The 18,458-nt window shown below is 42.4% G+C and overlaps 1 protein-coding gene across 5 annotated transcripts in view; it reads right to left on the minus strand.

Moving 5' to 3' along the window:
* LOC139233791 (signal transducer and activator of transcription 5B-like) overlaps positions 1-18,458 on the minus strand; it is a 183,008-nt gene that overhangs the window by 39,203 nt on the left and 125,347 nt on the right. For all 5 annotated transcript variants that reach the window (XM_070864320.1, XM_070864322.1, XM_070864319.1 and 2 more), the window contains 4 exons: positions 10,275-10,412; positions 4,313-4,469; positions 2,327-2,416; positions 285-456 (listed from right to left, as the gene is read on the minus strand). In XM_070864320.1, the coding sequence (XP_070720421.1) occupies positions 285-456; positions 2,327-2,416; positions 4,313-4,469; positions 10,275-10,402 (547 nt within the window). In that variant the 5' untranslated portion in view covers positions 10,403-10,412. The remainder of the gene's footprint in view (positions 1-284; positions 457-2,326; positions 2,417-4,312; positions 4,470-10,274; positions 10,413-18,458) is intronic.

Consider the following 18,458-nt stretch of genomic DNA (forward strand, 5'->3'; position numbering starts at 1 on the left):
TTCAGCTTTTGCTGAACAGACACAAAATGGATCACTTAGTCTGCTCTTTACCCAAGCTTTTTCTGAGGTGTTAAATTGCTGGACACGTGAAACATGTGATACTATATACACACAACATCTAGCAGTTTATTTAATATTTAACACATACTTAATGACTAAAGTTTTATTATCTTAAGTTTCTTTGAAAATAGACAATTTAAAAGTAAAACTATTAGACTAAACTTCATTTGGGAACAAAAAAAGAAAAACCACTAAAAATTCTGTTAAAGAAAAATCCCAATTACCTTGTATGCGTAGACTTTCTTGATATTGAATGATAAAATATTCTTGGGTATGTTGTAGCTTTCTTAGTTCATTCTCGGTGTCTTGAGTCATTAATCTTAGTTCCTCAAATGTTTGGTTTATTTGAAGGTGTTTCTGCGACATGGAATCCAGCAAACCTACTGGTGAACTTGGCTACATTTAAAAAGAATCATTAATGTTATGAGCTCACTGGTGTTAGCCCAGCAGTTCTATCGCAGAGAACCATGCTCTGTCATCAACTAAACTAATGGACAAGAATTAAAAGCAAAATGTTTAGAAGAACTTCAACATCATAACTGGTATCACTGCCCTTAACTGAATCAAGATTTCCCAGGCATGACCAAATCAATTGCAGAGAAAGTATGTCATTCTTCTATCCCCTGAATGTGATCATCAAAGGAGGAAACTCATTTGTTTTAGTCTTGTTTAGGTGCAGCATCTGTTTATAAGGAAAACCTATTAATCCTTACAATAAATGAATGACACAGCCTTCAACATGTCTATAAAGGAAATAACCAGTTTACAAAGCTGTATGAAGACAATCGCAAAAATGAAGATTACACAGGTTTCATTGGGTTGCCAAGCTTTTTCCTTTCTCCAGATCTTTCGGGTGTCACTGTGTTGCAGTGCCTGAAACACTGCCCTAATCATAGACAACACCTTGGATTCTGTACAGCAGAATAAGCAACATTATTTTAATTGTTGCAGTCACTTACTCAGTATCAATAAATAACTTTCATAGGAATGTAACCTCTCATTAAAACAAATCAAATAAACTAAAAAGATAAAGCATCCAGTGAAAAACCTCCAATGTGGTAGGACAGCCATACAGACCATAGCTGTGTACAATTTATATGAAGTTAATTTTTGTCTAAAGAGAATAAAGCAAGATAGACTTCTGCCATCGTGTGTGACATTGCACTTACTTTAATGCATTTGTCTGTATCTATGCAAGGATCGCAAACACCCAATGTTCACAAATATGCAAGTGTGGTTAGTGGTCAAGATTCGTGCAAAAACATCAAAATAGATACTCCATTTTATCTAATATGCTGACAAATGCAATCATTCTATGTATTCCTAAACCTGATATAAAACTATTATGAATTCCTCCTGCTTTCCAAATTGAAAATACAAGCGTTTTATTTTAAGCCATTTCATAAGTTTACTTTCATCATAAACTGTAACTTGGTCCATCAATAAATAAAAATCATTGCTTCAAATACCACCTTCAACCACAAGACCTTTTTATAAAAAAGACAATTTAAATCCTCAGAATAAGCAATATTGTCAGATCATCTGCAACTCAAACTGCCAGCTACCACCCCTTAGCTTCGATGGCTGCACTCACTCCTTCATCTAGTATTTTCTTGACCTCACAATTTCCTCTGGCCTTGTTGGAACCTACACATCTCAATTGCTGAAGCTGCCTCCAAAAAACTCAGCTTCTTTCTTAACTGTCTGAAAAGCCCAAGTCCATACTGCTTCCATTTTTGGGGGAAGCTCGAAACACCTTTCATGAATTTTTGAACAAGATAAAGCTCATTAATGGATAGATGACCCTTCTCTGACCCCAAGAAATTTACCCCTCTTTTTTGGCAAGCTTTCTTTACTTTTCTCTACTTCAACATTATTGTGGTCAATCTCCCCCAAATTGTCTTCTGTTCCTTCTTGGTTCCAAATATTTTACATGCTCTTCCTCCTCTCGCCACCCCCACTGTACTGAAATCAAGACTCATTGCAGAGTCTCAGATTCTCATTCTTTCCCAGGAGCTCAGAACTATGGCACTCCTTACCACCTCAGTCTTCCCTTCCTCCGACAATTTTCAGGCTTTTAAGCCAATCTTGGGATCAGATGATCACTACTTTCCACATGGCTCATCTGAATTACTCCCTTGAATCTTGGTGAGCCTTCACCCTGGTTTCTCAATTCAAAGAAGCTTCCCTGTTACTTCTTCCACCAGTGATTAAACGAGGCTAAAACGCTATCGAAGAAATTTCTTCTCTCCAATTTGGTACTTACATTTGTAGCTTCTCTAATCAGCCTCTGTTCATGGTACAGAATGTGTTTGATTGATCTAACCAGTTCCAGTGGGCAACGGTCATAAGTATTCTAGAAATAAGAACTAAAGCTGTCAAACCATTCAACAAGTGTAGCTTATTTTCTAGAACCAAAATCTTTGCAGGTTAATGCTTAAAGCATAAATTCCCGACTCTCAACCTTTTGGACATTAGAAAAATGTATTCAAAACTCAAATGAGTTCTTTTTCAAATTGTCTCTTGAAGACGAAGACTCTTACCAGCATACAGTTCCATAGGTGCTAGAGCCCTTCATTGCCTTGCCCAATTGAGCTTAGACAGTTAGTGTTGGCAGATCATTTGACTGTGGGAGACAACATATCCGTGTCCCACTCTGTTCCAAACCAACAACTATAACTGGTGTACCTTCATCAGGGGTCATTGGAGATTGATCAGGAGCATGATTATTACCCTCCCTAACCCAGGGGTACTGAAGCAATCTAAATGGTGCTAACTCAGCATAGATCAGAAATCAAAGCTAAATCTTCTGGTTCGTATGGCTTGGTGTCTTTACCAAGCAGACCATTGGAGGAACTCTTCAAACGCTCTGTGTCAATTAAAAAAAAAACTGTACCGATGATGTTCTTGGGGCTGAGACAAAGGATAGACTAATTGGGGGATTAGTACGAGTGGAAGGTGGAAGTTGTAGCTTGTGGATGAGGCCATGTCCCTTAGTTGTGGTTGGCGTAGGGGCTGGTGGTTTGGGTGGGAGTCGAGACACAGGATGTACCATACATTTGGCATATGTGACACTTTGAAATGTAATGTACACTTAGCAAATTTTGAAGTATGAGGTTCTTCAGCACTTGTATTGATCATGGGATATGGGTGTCAGCATTTATTGCACATCCCTACTTGCCCTTGAGAAGGTGGTGGCGAGTTGCCTTCTTGAACCATTGCAGTCGGTATGGTGAAGGTACGCCCAACAGTGCTGTTACGGAGAGAGTTCAAGGATTTTGACCCAGCAACGATTAAGGAACGGCGATATATTTCCAAGTCAGGGAGGTGTGTGATTTGGAGGGAAACTTGTAGGTGATGGTGTTCCCATGCACCTACTGCCCTTGTCCTTATAGGTGGTATGAGGTACCAGTTTGTGTATTTTAATTCTGTTTTCATTGTAATGGTTTGTGAACTACTCCAGGCCCTTGGGTCCTGTATCCCTCTTGTTGTTGAGTACAAGGCGAGGCCGAAGAGGAAGCGGGATGCTGAAAGGGATGGAATCCAAGCCCTGGAGTAAGTGGGAGAGCCAGACAGCTGTGGCTGGATGAGAGTGTGGGAGCTGAAAAACAGGCTTCCTTTCTATCTTGGGATTGGTGAGCCAATCCAATGTCAGACAAGTTCAATGTGTGTTCTGCTTGACTGCCTGGAGGTAGCACATACCTGGAGTCTAAACTATTCAGAGACTTGGTAAGATGTATCATACTGCTTGTGCAGAAGGGAAGGGGAAAGTGTTGGAGTCACCTTTATGAGCAAATTTGTAATGTTTTGGTGAATCTTTTGTGCGTCAAGTAATGCATTTTACTTTGAGGTGTATAAGATGGGTGAGGAATGGTCATAGTACATGCATCTTGCAGCTTTGTTTCCCATTGGGATTTGATTGGGAAAGGAGTGAAATTGGAGAGCAAGGTATTGTGTAATATGATTGAGTAAAAAACAGTAATAAAATAACAACCAATCATAAAGGAGAAAAACAGTCAATCAATTGAGGAAGACAATTGACACATACTTGATACATATGTCAGACTGAACAATCAAAGTAGAAGGCAAAATAATCTAAAAATATATTTCTATTAGTGAATGCAACACAGGAAATTGCTAATAATTTAACAAAAAGTGAAGCTGTTGTGTTAAATGCTTTAAAATGTAAAAATACAATAATCAATTCACTAGTATCTGCTACCAATGTACAGTATTTAAAATTTACACCTACCTTTAACTGAGTGGCATAATTCCCTAATTTTAACTTTAATACAAAAACATCTTCACCCATTAGATGATCAGCTTTTTTCTGTATCTCCTGTATCAAGGTCTCGAGCAGCCTTTGTGCTCGAAATTCATCTTGCGGATTCTCCAGATCAATTGAGTCCCTAAAGAGAAATAAAGTGCAAGAAAAGCATGCAAAAAAGTTCAGATGAAATTGTAAAACATTTAAATTATTGTACTTAAAAAAATAAAAAAAAAATACAGCAATACAGAATTGTCCAAAAATCAGTTTTCATTTTGAAGCCATCACAACAGGTAGCTACCACAACAGGAATGTTGCATTTGTTGGATCAGATTTGGGGATACACTGAGGAACCAATTGTTTGACCAGCTAACAGTACTCCAAGGTGCACAGACCCCAGTGATATCAGCTAAGGCGACCTCAAAGAAACTCATCTATAAAATACCAAAGCTGACAGCCCATTAGCTTAATTCTTTTTAAAAATCCGGTCAAATATTATGTTAACATGGCTAAAAAATTTTGAGATTCAAATGGATAGTTTAAGAGAGTTCCCAATCAGTCTGCCAGGAAACAGACAAATTAAACTGGCAACAATAATGGACAATGTGTGCACTCCATGAGAATCTTTTCAGTTTTTAAAACCAGAGCATGACAGCTAGTTTTTAGTGAAGCAAATTGCATCTTGGCAGCACATTTAAATTTCACAGTAAGTTCAGGGTGACAATAGAAGTGAACTGCACAACTGTGCATTAAATTTAACCCTATAATTACTTTTTCTTTTGAAGTGCTGCCAATGTTCAAATATGGTGGATGAGCTAATGAAGTACTTTTGAAGTGTAGTCACTGCTGTAATGTAAGAAATGCAGCAGCCACTTTGCACATAGCAAACACTCACAAACAGCAATATGATAATTACCAGATAATGTTTTAGGTTTGGCTGAGGGATAAATGTTGGCTATGACATCAGGAAAGCTGCTCTTCAAATAGGAACATAGGAGCAGGAGTAGGCCAGTCAACCGCTTGAGCCTTCTCCGCCATTCAATGAGATCATGGCTGATCTGTGACATAACTCCATGTAACCGTCTTTGGCCCTTATCCCTAATACCTTTGGTTAACAAAAAGCTGTCAATCTCAGGTTTAAAATGAAAAATTGATCTAGCATTAATAGCCATTTGCGGAAGAGTTTTCCAAACTTCTACCACCCTTGTGTGTAGAAGCGTTCCCTAATTTCACTCCTGAAAGATCGGGTTCTAATTTTTAAGTCTATGCCCCCTAGTCCTAGACACTTTCTCTCTATCTATCCTATCTGTTTCTCTTAATTTCTTAAAAACTTTGATCAGATCACCCCTTAACTTTCTAAATTCTAGGGAATACAACCCTAATTTTTGTAATCATTTGCATCCAACTGGGAGGGCAGACGGGGCTCGGTCTGACACCTTATCGAAAAATGACACCTCTGAAAGTGCAGTACCCTCAGTTCAGCTTAAAGGAGAGACTGGTGCAGTGCCCGAGAGGATATTTAACACTAACCTTCACATGTCAGGAAGCATCAGAAACTCAAAATCAAGTGCCAGCAGTGAACTACAAATGCTGCTGCCTTTTGATGGTAGCCTGTAGGTAGCTACTTGTTACCAAAAATCAATTCGTGTTGAGTGATCTATTCCCTGGTTAGTCTAAGATCCAGAAGGTTAGCTCTTTAATTCCACTTTTCTATTCGATCGTGGCTGATCTGCACTTCAACTCCATTCACCATTTTTTATTTCATATTTCTTGATACACTAGCATAACAAAAATATATTGGCCCATAATTTGCAGTCAGCAAAGGCATTCGCTGCGGGTCCTGAAATAAGCCTCCCACAAAGATCCCACAATCTCTGTGGTGAGAAGTTTGGCCTTTTCTGCCATGCAGTTGAATCATCATAGTTTGGTGGGAATCAAATAGCTTGAGCTGCTGTGACTTCAACAAGCTATCTAAGCAGCCAATCACACGACAGAATTCTCACAGAGCGAGAACCAGGACATGGGTAAGCTCCTTTGATACTAACTTCTTAAAAATGCTAGAGAGCAAAACAAAGATCGGAACTCTCACATGGAGAAAAGGAAAACCTAAAATAATGAACAAACTTATTTAATATAATTTTTTTTTAAGTTTCTTAAAAATGTTAAATTTTATTAAAATTGAAAATTTGACACTTCACAAAATTAAAACTTAAAAAAAATATTGTTCTTGGGATGTGGGCGTCGTTGGCAAGGCCAGCATTTATTGCCCATCCGTAATTGCCCTTGAGAAGGTGGTGGTGAGCCTCCTCCTTGAACCGCTGCAGTCCGTGTGGTGAAGGTACTCCCACAATGCTTTTAGGGAGGGAGTTCCAGGATTTTGATCCAGCGACGATGAAGGAACGCCGATATACTTCTAAGTCAGGAACCTGGAGGGGAACTTGGAGGTGGTGGCGTTCCCATGCACTTCGTGCCCTTGCCCTTCTAGGTGGTAGAGGTCGAGGGTTTGGGAGATGCTGCCGAAGAAGCCTTGGCAAGTTGATGCAGTGCATCATGTATTTATATAGCATCTTTAACATTGTAAAACGTCCCAAGGCGCTACACAACAGTGTTACAAGACAAACTGATAAACTTGACACCGAGCAACAGAAGAAATTAAGGCAGATGACCAAAAGCTCGTTTAAAAAGAGGTATGTTTTAAGGAGCTTCTTAAAGGAGGAAAGAGAGGTAGGGAGGATGAGAGGTTTAGGGTGGGAGTTCCAGAGCTTGGGGCCCAGGCAGTTGAAGGCACGATGGTTGAGCAGTTATAATGAGGGATGTTCAAGTGGCCAGAATTTGAGGAGCGCAGATATTTTGTGGGGTTATGAGGGTGAAAAAAATTAGTGATAGGGAGGGGCAAGGCCATGGAATTATTTGTAAACAAGGATGAGAATTTTGAAATCAAGGCGCTGTATCGTAGGAACCGATAATACTTTGTGCGTTCGAGCCAGATCTGGCAATGAATGGCTAAACCAGTTGTCCCCCACATCCGTTCAAGTCTGTGCCTTTTTGACTTGAGGGAACGAGTAATCATTTTAATAGGGACTAGGGCATCAAAGGTGGTAGTGAAGATGGCACACTGCAGCCACGGTACACCGGTGGTGGAGAGAGTGAATGTTTAAGGTGGTGGATGGTGTGCCAATCAAGCAGACTGCTTTGTCTTGGATGGTGTCAAGCTTCCGGAGTTGGTGGAGCTGCACTCATCGAGGCAAGTGAAGAGTATTCCATCACACTCCTGACTTCAGCAGTCAGTACGCTGTTAAAACCCCAGTTACATCTAATACAAAAAGGTCTAATTTTTAATGGGGTACTTAACAGTGATATTACCTCAGAAGAGCAGAGCTTTATCAGTCTCCCTGATTTTGAAGAGTACTCTCATTGCCGGGTGTGTGGGGCACATAGCACAGCCAGTGTTGGAGCAGTGAATTACTGATTGCAACTTCAGGGTATCCAGGATACGCATGTTGAAGTTGCGATCAGTTTCAAAGGGGTAATAACAGCAAAGGCTGCTCATTCGCTGTGATGACCCACCGCAAATTCCAGGCCATAGATCTTGATCTTCAAAATTTCTAATGGCCTGGAAATTCGGCCTCCTGGGTCCGTACGGAGCCGGGAAGGCATTACAAATGCCGGTTTTCAGCGCACAAGCTGGAGCTTGACAGGAAACAGAGAGTCGGGATAAACGGGTCCTTTTCAGGATGGCGGGCAGTGACTAGTGGAGTGCCGCAGGGCTCAGTGCTGGGACCCCAGCTTTTACAATATACATTAACGATTTGGATGAAGGAATTGAGTGTAATATCTCCAAGTTTGCAGATGACACTAAACTGGTTGGCGGTGTGAGCTGTGAGGAGGACACGAAGAGGCTGCAGGGTGACTTGGACAGATTAGGTGAGTGGGCAAATGCATGGCAGATGCAGTATAATGTGGATTATCCATTTTGGGGGCAAAAACACGAAGGCAGATCATCTGAATGGCGGCAGACTAGAAAAAGGGGAGGTGCAACGAGACCTGGGTGTCATGGTTCATCAGTCACTAAAAGTGGGCATGCAGGTACAGCAGGTGGTAAAGAAGGCAAATGGTATGTTGGCCTTCATAGCTAGGGGATTTGAATATAGCAGGGAGGTCTTACTGCAGTTGTACAGGGCCTTAGTGAGGCCTCAGCTGGAATATTGTGTTCAGTTTTGGTCTCCTAATCTGAGGAAGGACGTTCTTGCTATTGAGGGAGTGCAGCGAAGGTTCACCAGACTGATTCCAGGGATGGCTGGGCTGTCATATGAGGAGAGACTCGATGAACTGGGCCTTTATTCACTGGAGTTTAGAAGGATGAGAGGGGATCTCATAGAAACATACAAGATTCTGACGGGACTGGACAGGTTAGATGCGGGAAGAATGTCGCCGATGTTGGGGAAGTCCAGAACCAGGGGACATAGTCTTAGGATAAGGGGTAGGCAATTTAGGACTGAGATGAGGAGAAACTTCTTCACTCAGAGAGTTGTTAACCTGTGGAACTCCCTGCCGCAGAGAGTTGTTGATGCCAGTTCATTGGATATATTCAAGAGGGAGTTCGATATGGCCCTTACGGTTAAGGGATATGGAGAGAAAGCAGAAAAGAGGTACTGAAGGAATGATCAGCCATGATCTTATTGAATGGCGGTGCAGGCTCGAAGGGCCGAATGGCCTACTCCTGCACCTATTTTCCTATGTTTCTATGTTGACAGATTCTCCGTATATCGGGAGCAAGGACATTTGCATGAGCAAGATTGTGGTATTTACTCATATCTTGCCCAGCAAATGTCCTCAAAACACTTGCGCCTGATAAAAGCAGGTGCATAGCCTACTTTTGCAGGTGTAAGAGTTTTAAAATACACAAACATTATAAAATAAAACACATTTTATTGTGTAAAAACCCTCCCCACTACGGTAAGTTTATTTTAATCCATAATTTTAAAAACTTTTTTAAAAATCGGAAGTTTTTTTTAATAATACATAAATAATTAATTTAAATGAATAAAAGTGTGTATTTTTTTCTATATATCTTTTTTAATTCGAGGTGTGTGAGATTGTGGGAGGCTTCTCATTCATAATAACGGGAACTCCAACTTACGGAGTTCCCATTATTATGAATGAGAACATACTTTACTTTGATTGGCTGCCCAGAGTCATGTGACTGCAGACAGCCCTGCGCATGTCCCGACGTGCACACACTGCGACATGTAGTCAGTGGAGGCCTCAGGACTGGGCAATCGCGTGGGCGCAGCTGGAACAGGTAGGTGCGCATCTTTTTAAACTTTTTTTTAAAACCTGATTGCCCGCGGGAAACAGTCGACTGGGATTTCTGGGCCAATGACTCAGCATGCACAGCCTCCTGGGGGAGATAGTTCCATATTTCCACTACCCTTTGTGTAAAAAAAAATGCTTCCCGATTTTTTGCCGAACTGGCCTAGCTCTAATTTTAGAATTATGAAAAACCTAATTGCTTTTACAAGGTCGATTGGCTTTTAAACTGCCTGGAACTGTACATTGAAAGTACATTCCCAACTTACCTTCTAATTTAAGCAATAAAAGTACCAAAAAAATGTAGATAGATTTGTTGATTGAAGGATAAGACTACTACAGAAATGCATATATTATGATCGTTTTGTTCAGACTGTCAAAATGTTAATGCAAGAAACTCCTTTCTTCAAGAAACTGACCACATTTTTGTTCAAATATCATGCTGATTTCATGTTAGGCAAGGAACAGAGAAGTAAAACAGCATTGTGTCTCATAAGAATATTCTCAGCTGTTTTTTTTTAAGTTTGAAGGGATGGTCAAGAGCACAAATGACATCGCTACCATACCACATTAATAGTGACCAGATATTGACAGCCATTTGAAGAATGTGACAAACAGTTATTTAAATGCTACATACCATGCCTGGGTTTCGATCCACTGTGATAAGTAATGCCTAACTTCAATTGGAAAATGCTGACCATACAAGGACTGCATCTGACGCAGAGCTTCGCCCTGAAGCTGCTGGGCCTGAATCCATACTGACATGGTCTAAGATCTGAAAGACAAATCAAAATCATTAAACAAACTACAAACAACAACAAACTGACCAATTCAATGAAGAATCTAGTTGCAGAAATCACATTTAAAGAAAAAAGCCAAAATGTAGCATTCTAAAAAGCAAACATATGCCCTAAATACAACAGGGTTGAAACTACTAAAAATGTCATGAAGCACATTTATTTAATTTTTAAAACTGCAATATGCTTTAAGTCTTCTAGAAGTATTGGAGTCTACTACAGTTGCTGAAATCTGACACCAGAACAGGAGTAGGCAATCATTTGGGCTGGAGGGCCACTTAAGTTTTGGTAAGCTGTTAAGGGCACCCCCCCACCCCACCAGCCCCCCACCCCCAGCCCGGTATCCACTGTTCCTTATTTTGACATCTGATTTCAAGGCTACCTCTGTACGAGGGTGTCCTCGAAATGATTCAGTCCAGGTTCACCCGAAGTTCCAATTAGCATGAACACTGACCCAGTGAGCAGAAATAAACCCGGGTCACGGTCACCCAGCAACAGCAAGGTTGAAATGAAGAGCCTTTCATTATGCCAGAAACAATATTGACCACAAACTTGATGACAGACTAAACACGCTGCTCTATAAGCAATGAGGGCATGCGTAGTATCTTCAATTCCATGTCATTTCCTGGAGTCCTTGTACTCCAGGATCCACTACCGTTAAGAGGGTGATGAGAAGCCCACTGCCATTGTACTTTGGATACCGGGAGAGGAAAGATGCAGCGCTGGTCTCTTCAGCAAAAGAGTCGTGGAGATGAGCAGCCATGACTCCACTCGAAAATGGATAGGGCACATTCCAGTACGCAGTACATTTTGTGTACAGATTCTGGGCTATTGGGGCTCAGAATCCCGGAACGGATTTTTTTTAGATCTTACCAATAAGAATCGTTTTTGCGACTTGATCAATTGAATTGAGTAGTACTGTGTTTTCCCTGGCTGTAGTTTGGGTCCGTCTCTGAGCCAGGAGAAGTGAAAGTGACTAATGTGCAGTTTGAGCTCTGGCTCGCGTTCTATTTCTGTCCCGTCCTGCGGGCTGGACAGAATGACTTGGCGGGCCGGATATGACCCGCAGGCCATACTTCGTTCACCCCGCGCCAGTAAATTGATAAATATTTTTCCCGTATAAAAGAATTTCACACAGCAAAGATGGGTTTTTGTTTTTATTCAGTTACAAACCAAGTAATCAGTTTTCTTCAAATAGTTAGTGATTTGGGGCCTCCCAGGAGCCTTTAAATATAGCAGATAGTACTGTCAATCAGCATGTGATCAGATATTCAATTCTAAGTTATTTAAAAAAAAATCCAAAGAAAATATAAACCTCGTGAAAATGTTTTAAAGGAGGCCTCTCACCAAAGTATTCAGCAGAATCTGGAAACAGTGTGGTAAATGGAAGCAGAACTCAGAAACAGAAACAAAATTAAGGTCCTGTGAAGCTTTGCACAAGCAGAGAAATGGGATACCATGGAGCAAAGAAACGACCAAGAGAAAACCAGTGGAAAGAAACATAAGTGGTAATTGAATAGTAATTGAATAGTAATTGAATAGTAATTGAATAGTAATTGAATAGTAATTGAATAGTAATTGAATAGTAATTGAATAGTAATTGAATAGTAATTGAATAGTAATAGCTAACCCGATTACCCATCCTGAGCCACCCACCTAATCAACTAAGAATTGTAAATCCCCAAACCCTCAGTGCAAGAATCGTACCACCTTCTTTTACCAATATATAAAATGGAAGAGAGCGACTGAAGTAAATGTTGGTCCTTTAGAAGATGAGAAGGGGGATTGAATAATGGGAAATGTGGAAATGGCTGAGACCGTAAACAATTATTTTGCTTCGGCCTTCACAGTGGAAGACACAAAAACCATGCCAAAAATTGCTGGTCACGGGAATGTGGGAAGGGAGGACCTTGAGACAATCACTATCACTAGGGGGGTAGTGCTGCACAGGCTAATGGGACTCAAGGTCGACAAGTCCCCTGGTCCTGATGAAATGCATCCCAGGGTATTAAAAGAGATAGTGGAAGTTATAGCAGATGCATTCGTTATAATCTACCAAAATTCTCTGGACTCTGGGGAGGTACCAATGGATTGGAAAGCAGCTAATGTAACGCCTCTGTTTAAAAAAGGGGGCAGACAAAAGGCAGGTAACTATAGGCCGGTTAGTTTAACATCTGTAGTGGGGAAAATGCTTGAAGCTATCATTAAGGAAGAAATAGCAAGACATCTAGATAGGAATAGTGCAATCAAGCAGATGCAACATGGATTCATGAAGGGGAAATCATGTTTAACTAAATTACTGGAATTCTTTGAGGATATAACGAGCATGGTGGATAGAGGTGTACCGATGGATGTGGTGTATTTAGATTTCCAAAAGGCATTCGATAAGATGCCACACAAAAGATTACTGCAGAAGATAAAGGTACGCGGAGTCAGAGGAAATGTATTAGCATGGATCGAGAATTGGCTGGCTAACAAAGCAGAGAGTCGGGATAAATGGGTCCTTTTCAGGTTGGCAATCGGTGGTTAGTGGTGTGCCACAGGGATCGGTGCTGGGACCACAACTGTTTACAATATACATAGATGACCTGGAAGAGGGGACAGAGTGTAGTGTAGCAAAATTTGCAGATGACACAAAGATTAGTGGGAAAGCGGGTTGTGTAGAGGACACAAAGAGGCTGCAAGGAGATTTAGATAGGTTAAGCGAATGGGCTAAGGTTTGGCAGATGGAATACAATTTCGGAAAATGTGAGGTCATCCACCTTGGGGGAAAAAAAAACAGTAAAAGGGAATATTATTTGAATAGGGAGAAATTACAACATGCTGCGGTGCAGAGGGACCTGGGGGTCCTTGTGCATGAATCCCAAAAAGTTAATTTGCAGGTGCAGCAGGTAATCAGGAAGGCGAATGGAATGTTGGCCTTCATTGCGAGAGGGATGGAGCACAAAAGCAGGGAGGTCCTGCTGCAACTGTACAGGGTATTGGTGAGGCCGCACCTAGAGTACTGCGTGCAGTTTTGGTCACCTTTCTTAAGGAAGGATATACTAGCCTTGGAGGGGGTACAGAGACGATTCACGAGGCTGATTCTGGAGATGAGGGGGTTACCTTATGATGATAGATTGAGTAGACTGGGTCTTTACTCGTTGGCGTTCAGAAGGATGAGGGGTGATCTTATAGAAACATTTAAAATAATGAAAGGGATAGACAGGATAGACAAGGTAGAGGCAGAGAGGTTGTTTCCACTGGTCGGGAAGACTAGAACTAGGGGGCACAGCCTCAAAATACGGGGGAGCCAATTTAAAACAGAGTTGAGAAGGAATTTCTTCTCCCAGAGGGTTGTGAATCTGTGGAATTCTCTGTCCAAGGAAGCAGTTGAGGCTAGCTCATTGAATGTATTCAAATCACAGATAGATAGATTTTTAACCAATACGGAATGAAGGGTTATGGGGAACAGGCGGGTAAGTGGAGCTGAGTCCACGGCCAGATCAGCCATGATCTTTTTGAATGGCGGAGCAGGCTCGAGGGGCTAGATGGCCTACTCCTGTTCCTAATTCTTATGTTCTTATGTTCGCCGTGCAAGAATCCTGCACCCAGCCCCCCTCGCCAGCAAGAATTTCAACCTTTCCCACCAACTGAAAAAGGTATCACAACATACTGAAACAATGGGAGCAGTGGTTATGATCACAAATTGTTGAACTCGATATTGAGTCCAGAATGCTGTAAAGTGCCTCATTTGACAGCAGGTGCTGGAATGGGTCTGCAATTGCCATTTACACCTCCTCCAGACCCACCTTTTGTTTCTTTGCTTGTCCTATTACCACCCCCTTTTGCCTTGCCTCATCATTCCTTTTGTCATTTAAATTACTCCAGTTTTCCACCCTATCACAGACCTTTCCTTTTGTCCTTTGCTCCTCCCCTTCCTTGTACTTGCTTAAAACCGATTACATCTGTAACATTTTTCAGTTCTGACAAAGGGTCACAGATCTGAAATATTGGCACAGAATTTGCGGTCGGAAATGCTATGTCCTTACTATACTGTATAAATGCACACGAGGTCCATACTTGAGAGAAGGTCACTCTGTGACCAGTTACCTTTATTACCAAGACCTCAAGTGATGAAGGTGGGTGGAGCTTCCCCTTTTATATCTGCAAGTCCAGGTTAGGAGTCTGTGTTTGGTCAAGTTTGCTCTCAATCAGTTTCCTGAAAACCCAGCGTGCCTGATGCCCTCAATAAAAAAGTCTTGCAGCATCTCCGCTCTGCATGCATCTGGGAACTTACATAGGCTCGCCAGTCGCCGGAGATCTGCCACGAAGTCAGGAACGCTTTGCCCCTCTCGCCGTCAGTGCGTGTAAAATCGGTGTCTCGCCGTGTGCATGCTGCTCGCCGGTTTAAGGTGTTCCTCGATCAACTTACTGAGCTCGTCTTGTCCGCCGGCTTCTCTGGCGCTAGAAGGTCCTTCATCAGGGAGTGCGTTCTTGATCCACAAACCGTCAGGAGATAAGCCCTGTGTTTGTCGGCCGAATCCTGTCCCAACCATTTGTTAGTGACAAAACTTTGCTGTAGTCTCTCAATAAAGTCGTCCCAATCATCACCAACACAGTACCTCTCTTCTGTGCTGCTAGTGGCCATGCTCGCTTGGTTTAAATCCCAGTTTCTCATCACCAATGATATGTCCTTACTATACAGTATAAATGCACACGAGACCCATAATTGAGAAGGTCACTCTGTGACCAGTTACCTTTATTACCAAGACCTCAAGTGATGAAGGTGGGTGGAGCTTCCCCTTTTATACCTGAAAGTCCAGGTTAGGGGTGTCTCCCACAAGTTCACCCCCTTGTGGTCAATGTTCTCAAGGTGTACAACTTAGGTCAGCTTATACATGGGTTACAATGATAGTTGAACACATGACAGGAAACATACCTCCAGAGTACGTCGCCAATCAGATTTTAAAAATCTGCATTTCCCACACATTGCGTTTGCTGGGGCCAGGCTCAACAACCTGCTTCGCATTTCCCTCAAAATGACCCTATCATTTGCGAAGAAGGCACTTTGCCATCCACGACTTTATTGTAGATGACTGCATCGACAACTTGGCTTTGACTGAAATTTGGCTCATGGGTGGCCTTACTGAGGCCATCTCACCTGGCTATACTTCCCACCACCTATCCTGCTGAAATCACCATGGTGGCAGTGTGACCATCACAAAACTACACCTTGGGATCTCCCCGCTATTTCGCTAGAAATTTCAACTCCTTTGAGCACCTTATCTTGGTCCACATTTTTCAAACTACCTGTTCTCAACCACTATCCTCAGCTCCACCCAATGTTTTTTCCTGAGATACCAGCCAAACCCACAACCTCTACCACTTAGGAGAAAGGAAGCAGGTGCATGGGAACACCACTACCTCCAAGTCACACACTATCCTGACTTGGACATATATCTTCCATCGTCAGTGACCCAACAGCACTGTGGGAGTACCTTCAACACACGAACTACAGCAGTTCGAGAAGGCAGTTCATCACTTACTCAATGGCAATTAGGGATGGCAATAAATAATGTCCTTGCCAACCCATTTATGAAATTTTTAAAATCCTTCTTTTCCCCTCTCGGCCTCTTCACTGAGTGACTCCTCTACCTAATGGATTTCAATCTTTCTCTCAGCTCCCATTGCAGTCTGTCCTCTACATTCACTTCCCCATCTTCGCTAAACTTCTCCCTCCTTATAAACATTCCTATGTAAATTCTACAGCCACCCCCGTGACCGTGCCAGCTCATGGGGCTTCTCTACTGCCATGGTCTCTATACAGACAAGGCCATCTCTGGCCAAATCCTTATATCCCTCACACCCACATCCCTCTACCTGTATCCAACCCATTTCCTTCTGTGCTGTCACCTGGAAGATTGAAACTATTGCATTCTGTCTCCAACTTAAATTCTGTACCCTCTGATTTGATTCCCCTTCCCAGTCATTGTCTGAAGGTGAATCAGACTGTTAGCTAACTTAGTATCCCATTCTAACCACGAGTAGAACTTCCGGCCCTATATACTCGCCATCACAAAGACTGCCTACTTCCACCTCTGAAATAACACCCACCTCTAGCCCTACCTCAGCTACCCTCATCCATGCTTTTGTCACCTTCAGATTTAGCTATTCCCCTGGTCTCCTCTTCCCACCTCTAATCTTTCATGCTCTGTAAACTTAATGACATCCAAAACTCTGTGCCCGCAGCCTATCCCACATCAGGTCCCACAGCCTATCCCACATCAGGTCCCACTCATCTACTACCCCATATCCTTGCTAACCTATATTGGTTCCTGGTTCGCCAACATCTCCAATTTAAAAATCTACTCTTTATAAACCCCTTCTTGATCTTGTCACTCCCCACCTCCCCCAGCCTCTCCAGAGTATTCCATTCCTCTGACTCTGGCCTTTTGCGCATTTCCTCCCTCCTTTCGCCCCATCATTGGCAGCCGTTCCTTTAGCAGTCTAGGCCCGATGCTCTGAAATTCCCTTCCTTAAACCACTTTTCTTCTCCACCTCCTTAAAATCCATTACTTTGGCCAAATGTTTGGTCACTCCTCCTAATATCGCCTTCTTTGGCTTGGCATCCATTTTTGACCAATTATGCCTGTGTGAAATGCCGTGGGAAACTTTTCTATGTTAACATAGAAACATAGAATATAGGTGCAGGAGTAGGCCATTCAGCCCTTCTAGCCTGCACCGCCATTCAATGAGTTCATGGCTGAACATTCAACTTCAGTACCCCCTTCCTGCTTTCTCGCCATACCCCTTGATCCCCCGAATAGTAAGGACTTCATCTAGCTCCCTTTTGAATATATTTAGTGAATTGGCCTCAACTACTTTCTGTGGTAGAGAATTCCACAGGTTCACCACTCTCTGGATGAAGAAGTTTCTCCTCATCTCGGTCCTAAATGGCTTACCCCTTATCCTTAGACTGTGACCCCCGGTTCTGGACTTCCCCAACATTGGGAACATTCTTCCTGCATCTAACCTGTCTAAACCCGTCAGAATTTTAAACGTTTCTATGAAGTCCCCCTCTCATTCTTCTGAACTCCAGTGAATACAAGCCCAGTTGATCCAGTCTTTCTTGATGGGTCAGTCCCACCATCCCAGGAATCAGTCTGGTGAACCTTCGCTGCACTCCCTCAATAGCAAGAATGTCCTTCCTCAAGTTAGGAGACCAAAACTGTACACAATACTCCAGGTGTGGCCTCACCAAGGCCCTGTACAACTGTAGCAACACCTCCCTGCCCCTGCACTCAAATCCCCTCGCTATGAAGGCCAACATGCCATTTGCTTTCTTAACCGCCTGCTGTACCTGCACGCCAACCTTCAATGACTGATGTACCATGACACCCAGGTCTCGTTGCACTTCCCCTTTTCCTAATCTGTCACCATTCAGATAATAGTCTGTCTCTCTGTTTTTACCACCAAAGTGGATAACCTCACATTTATCCACATTATACTTCATCTGCCATGCATTTGCCCACTCACCTAACCTATCCAAGTCACTCTGCAGCCTCATAGCATCCTCCTCGCAGCTCACAATGCCACCCAACTTAGTGTCATCCGCAAATTTGGAGATACTACATTTAATCCCCTCGTCTAAATCATTAATGTACAGTGTAAACAGCGGGGGCCCCAGCACAGAACCTTGCGGTACCCCACTAGTCACTGCCTGCCATTCTGAAAAGTACCCATTTACTCCTACTCTTTGCTTCCTGTCTGACAACCAGTTCTCGATCCACTTCAGCACACTACCCCCAATCCCATGTGCTTTAACTTTGCACATTAATCTCTTGTGTGGGACCTTGTCGAAAGCCTTCTGAAAGTCCAAATATACCACATCAACTGGTTCTCCCTTGTCCACTTTACTGGAAACATTCTCAAAAATTTCCAGAAGATTTGTCAAGCATGATTTCCCTTTCACAAATCCATGCTGACTTGGACCTATCATGTCACCATTTTCCAAATGCACTGCTATGACATCCTTAATAATT

This window comes from Pristiophorus japonicus, chromosome 21, assembly GCF_044704955.1.
Source record: "Pristiophorus japonicus isolate sPriJap1 chromosome 21, sPriJap1.hap1, whole genome shotgun sequence".
Classification (NCBI taxonomy): Eukaryota; Metazoa; Chordata; class Chondrichthyes; family Pristiophoridae; genus Pristiophorus; species Pristiophorus japonicus.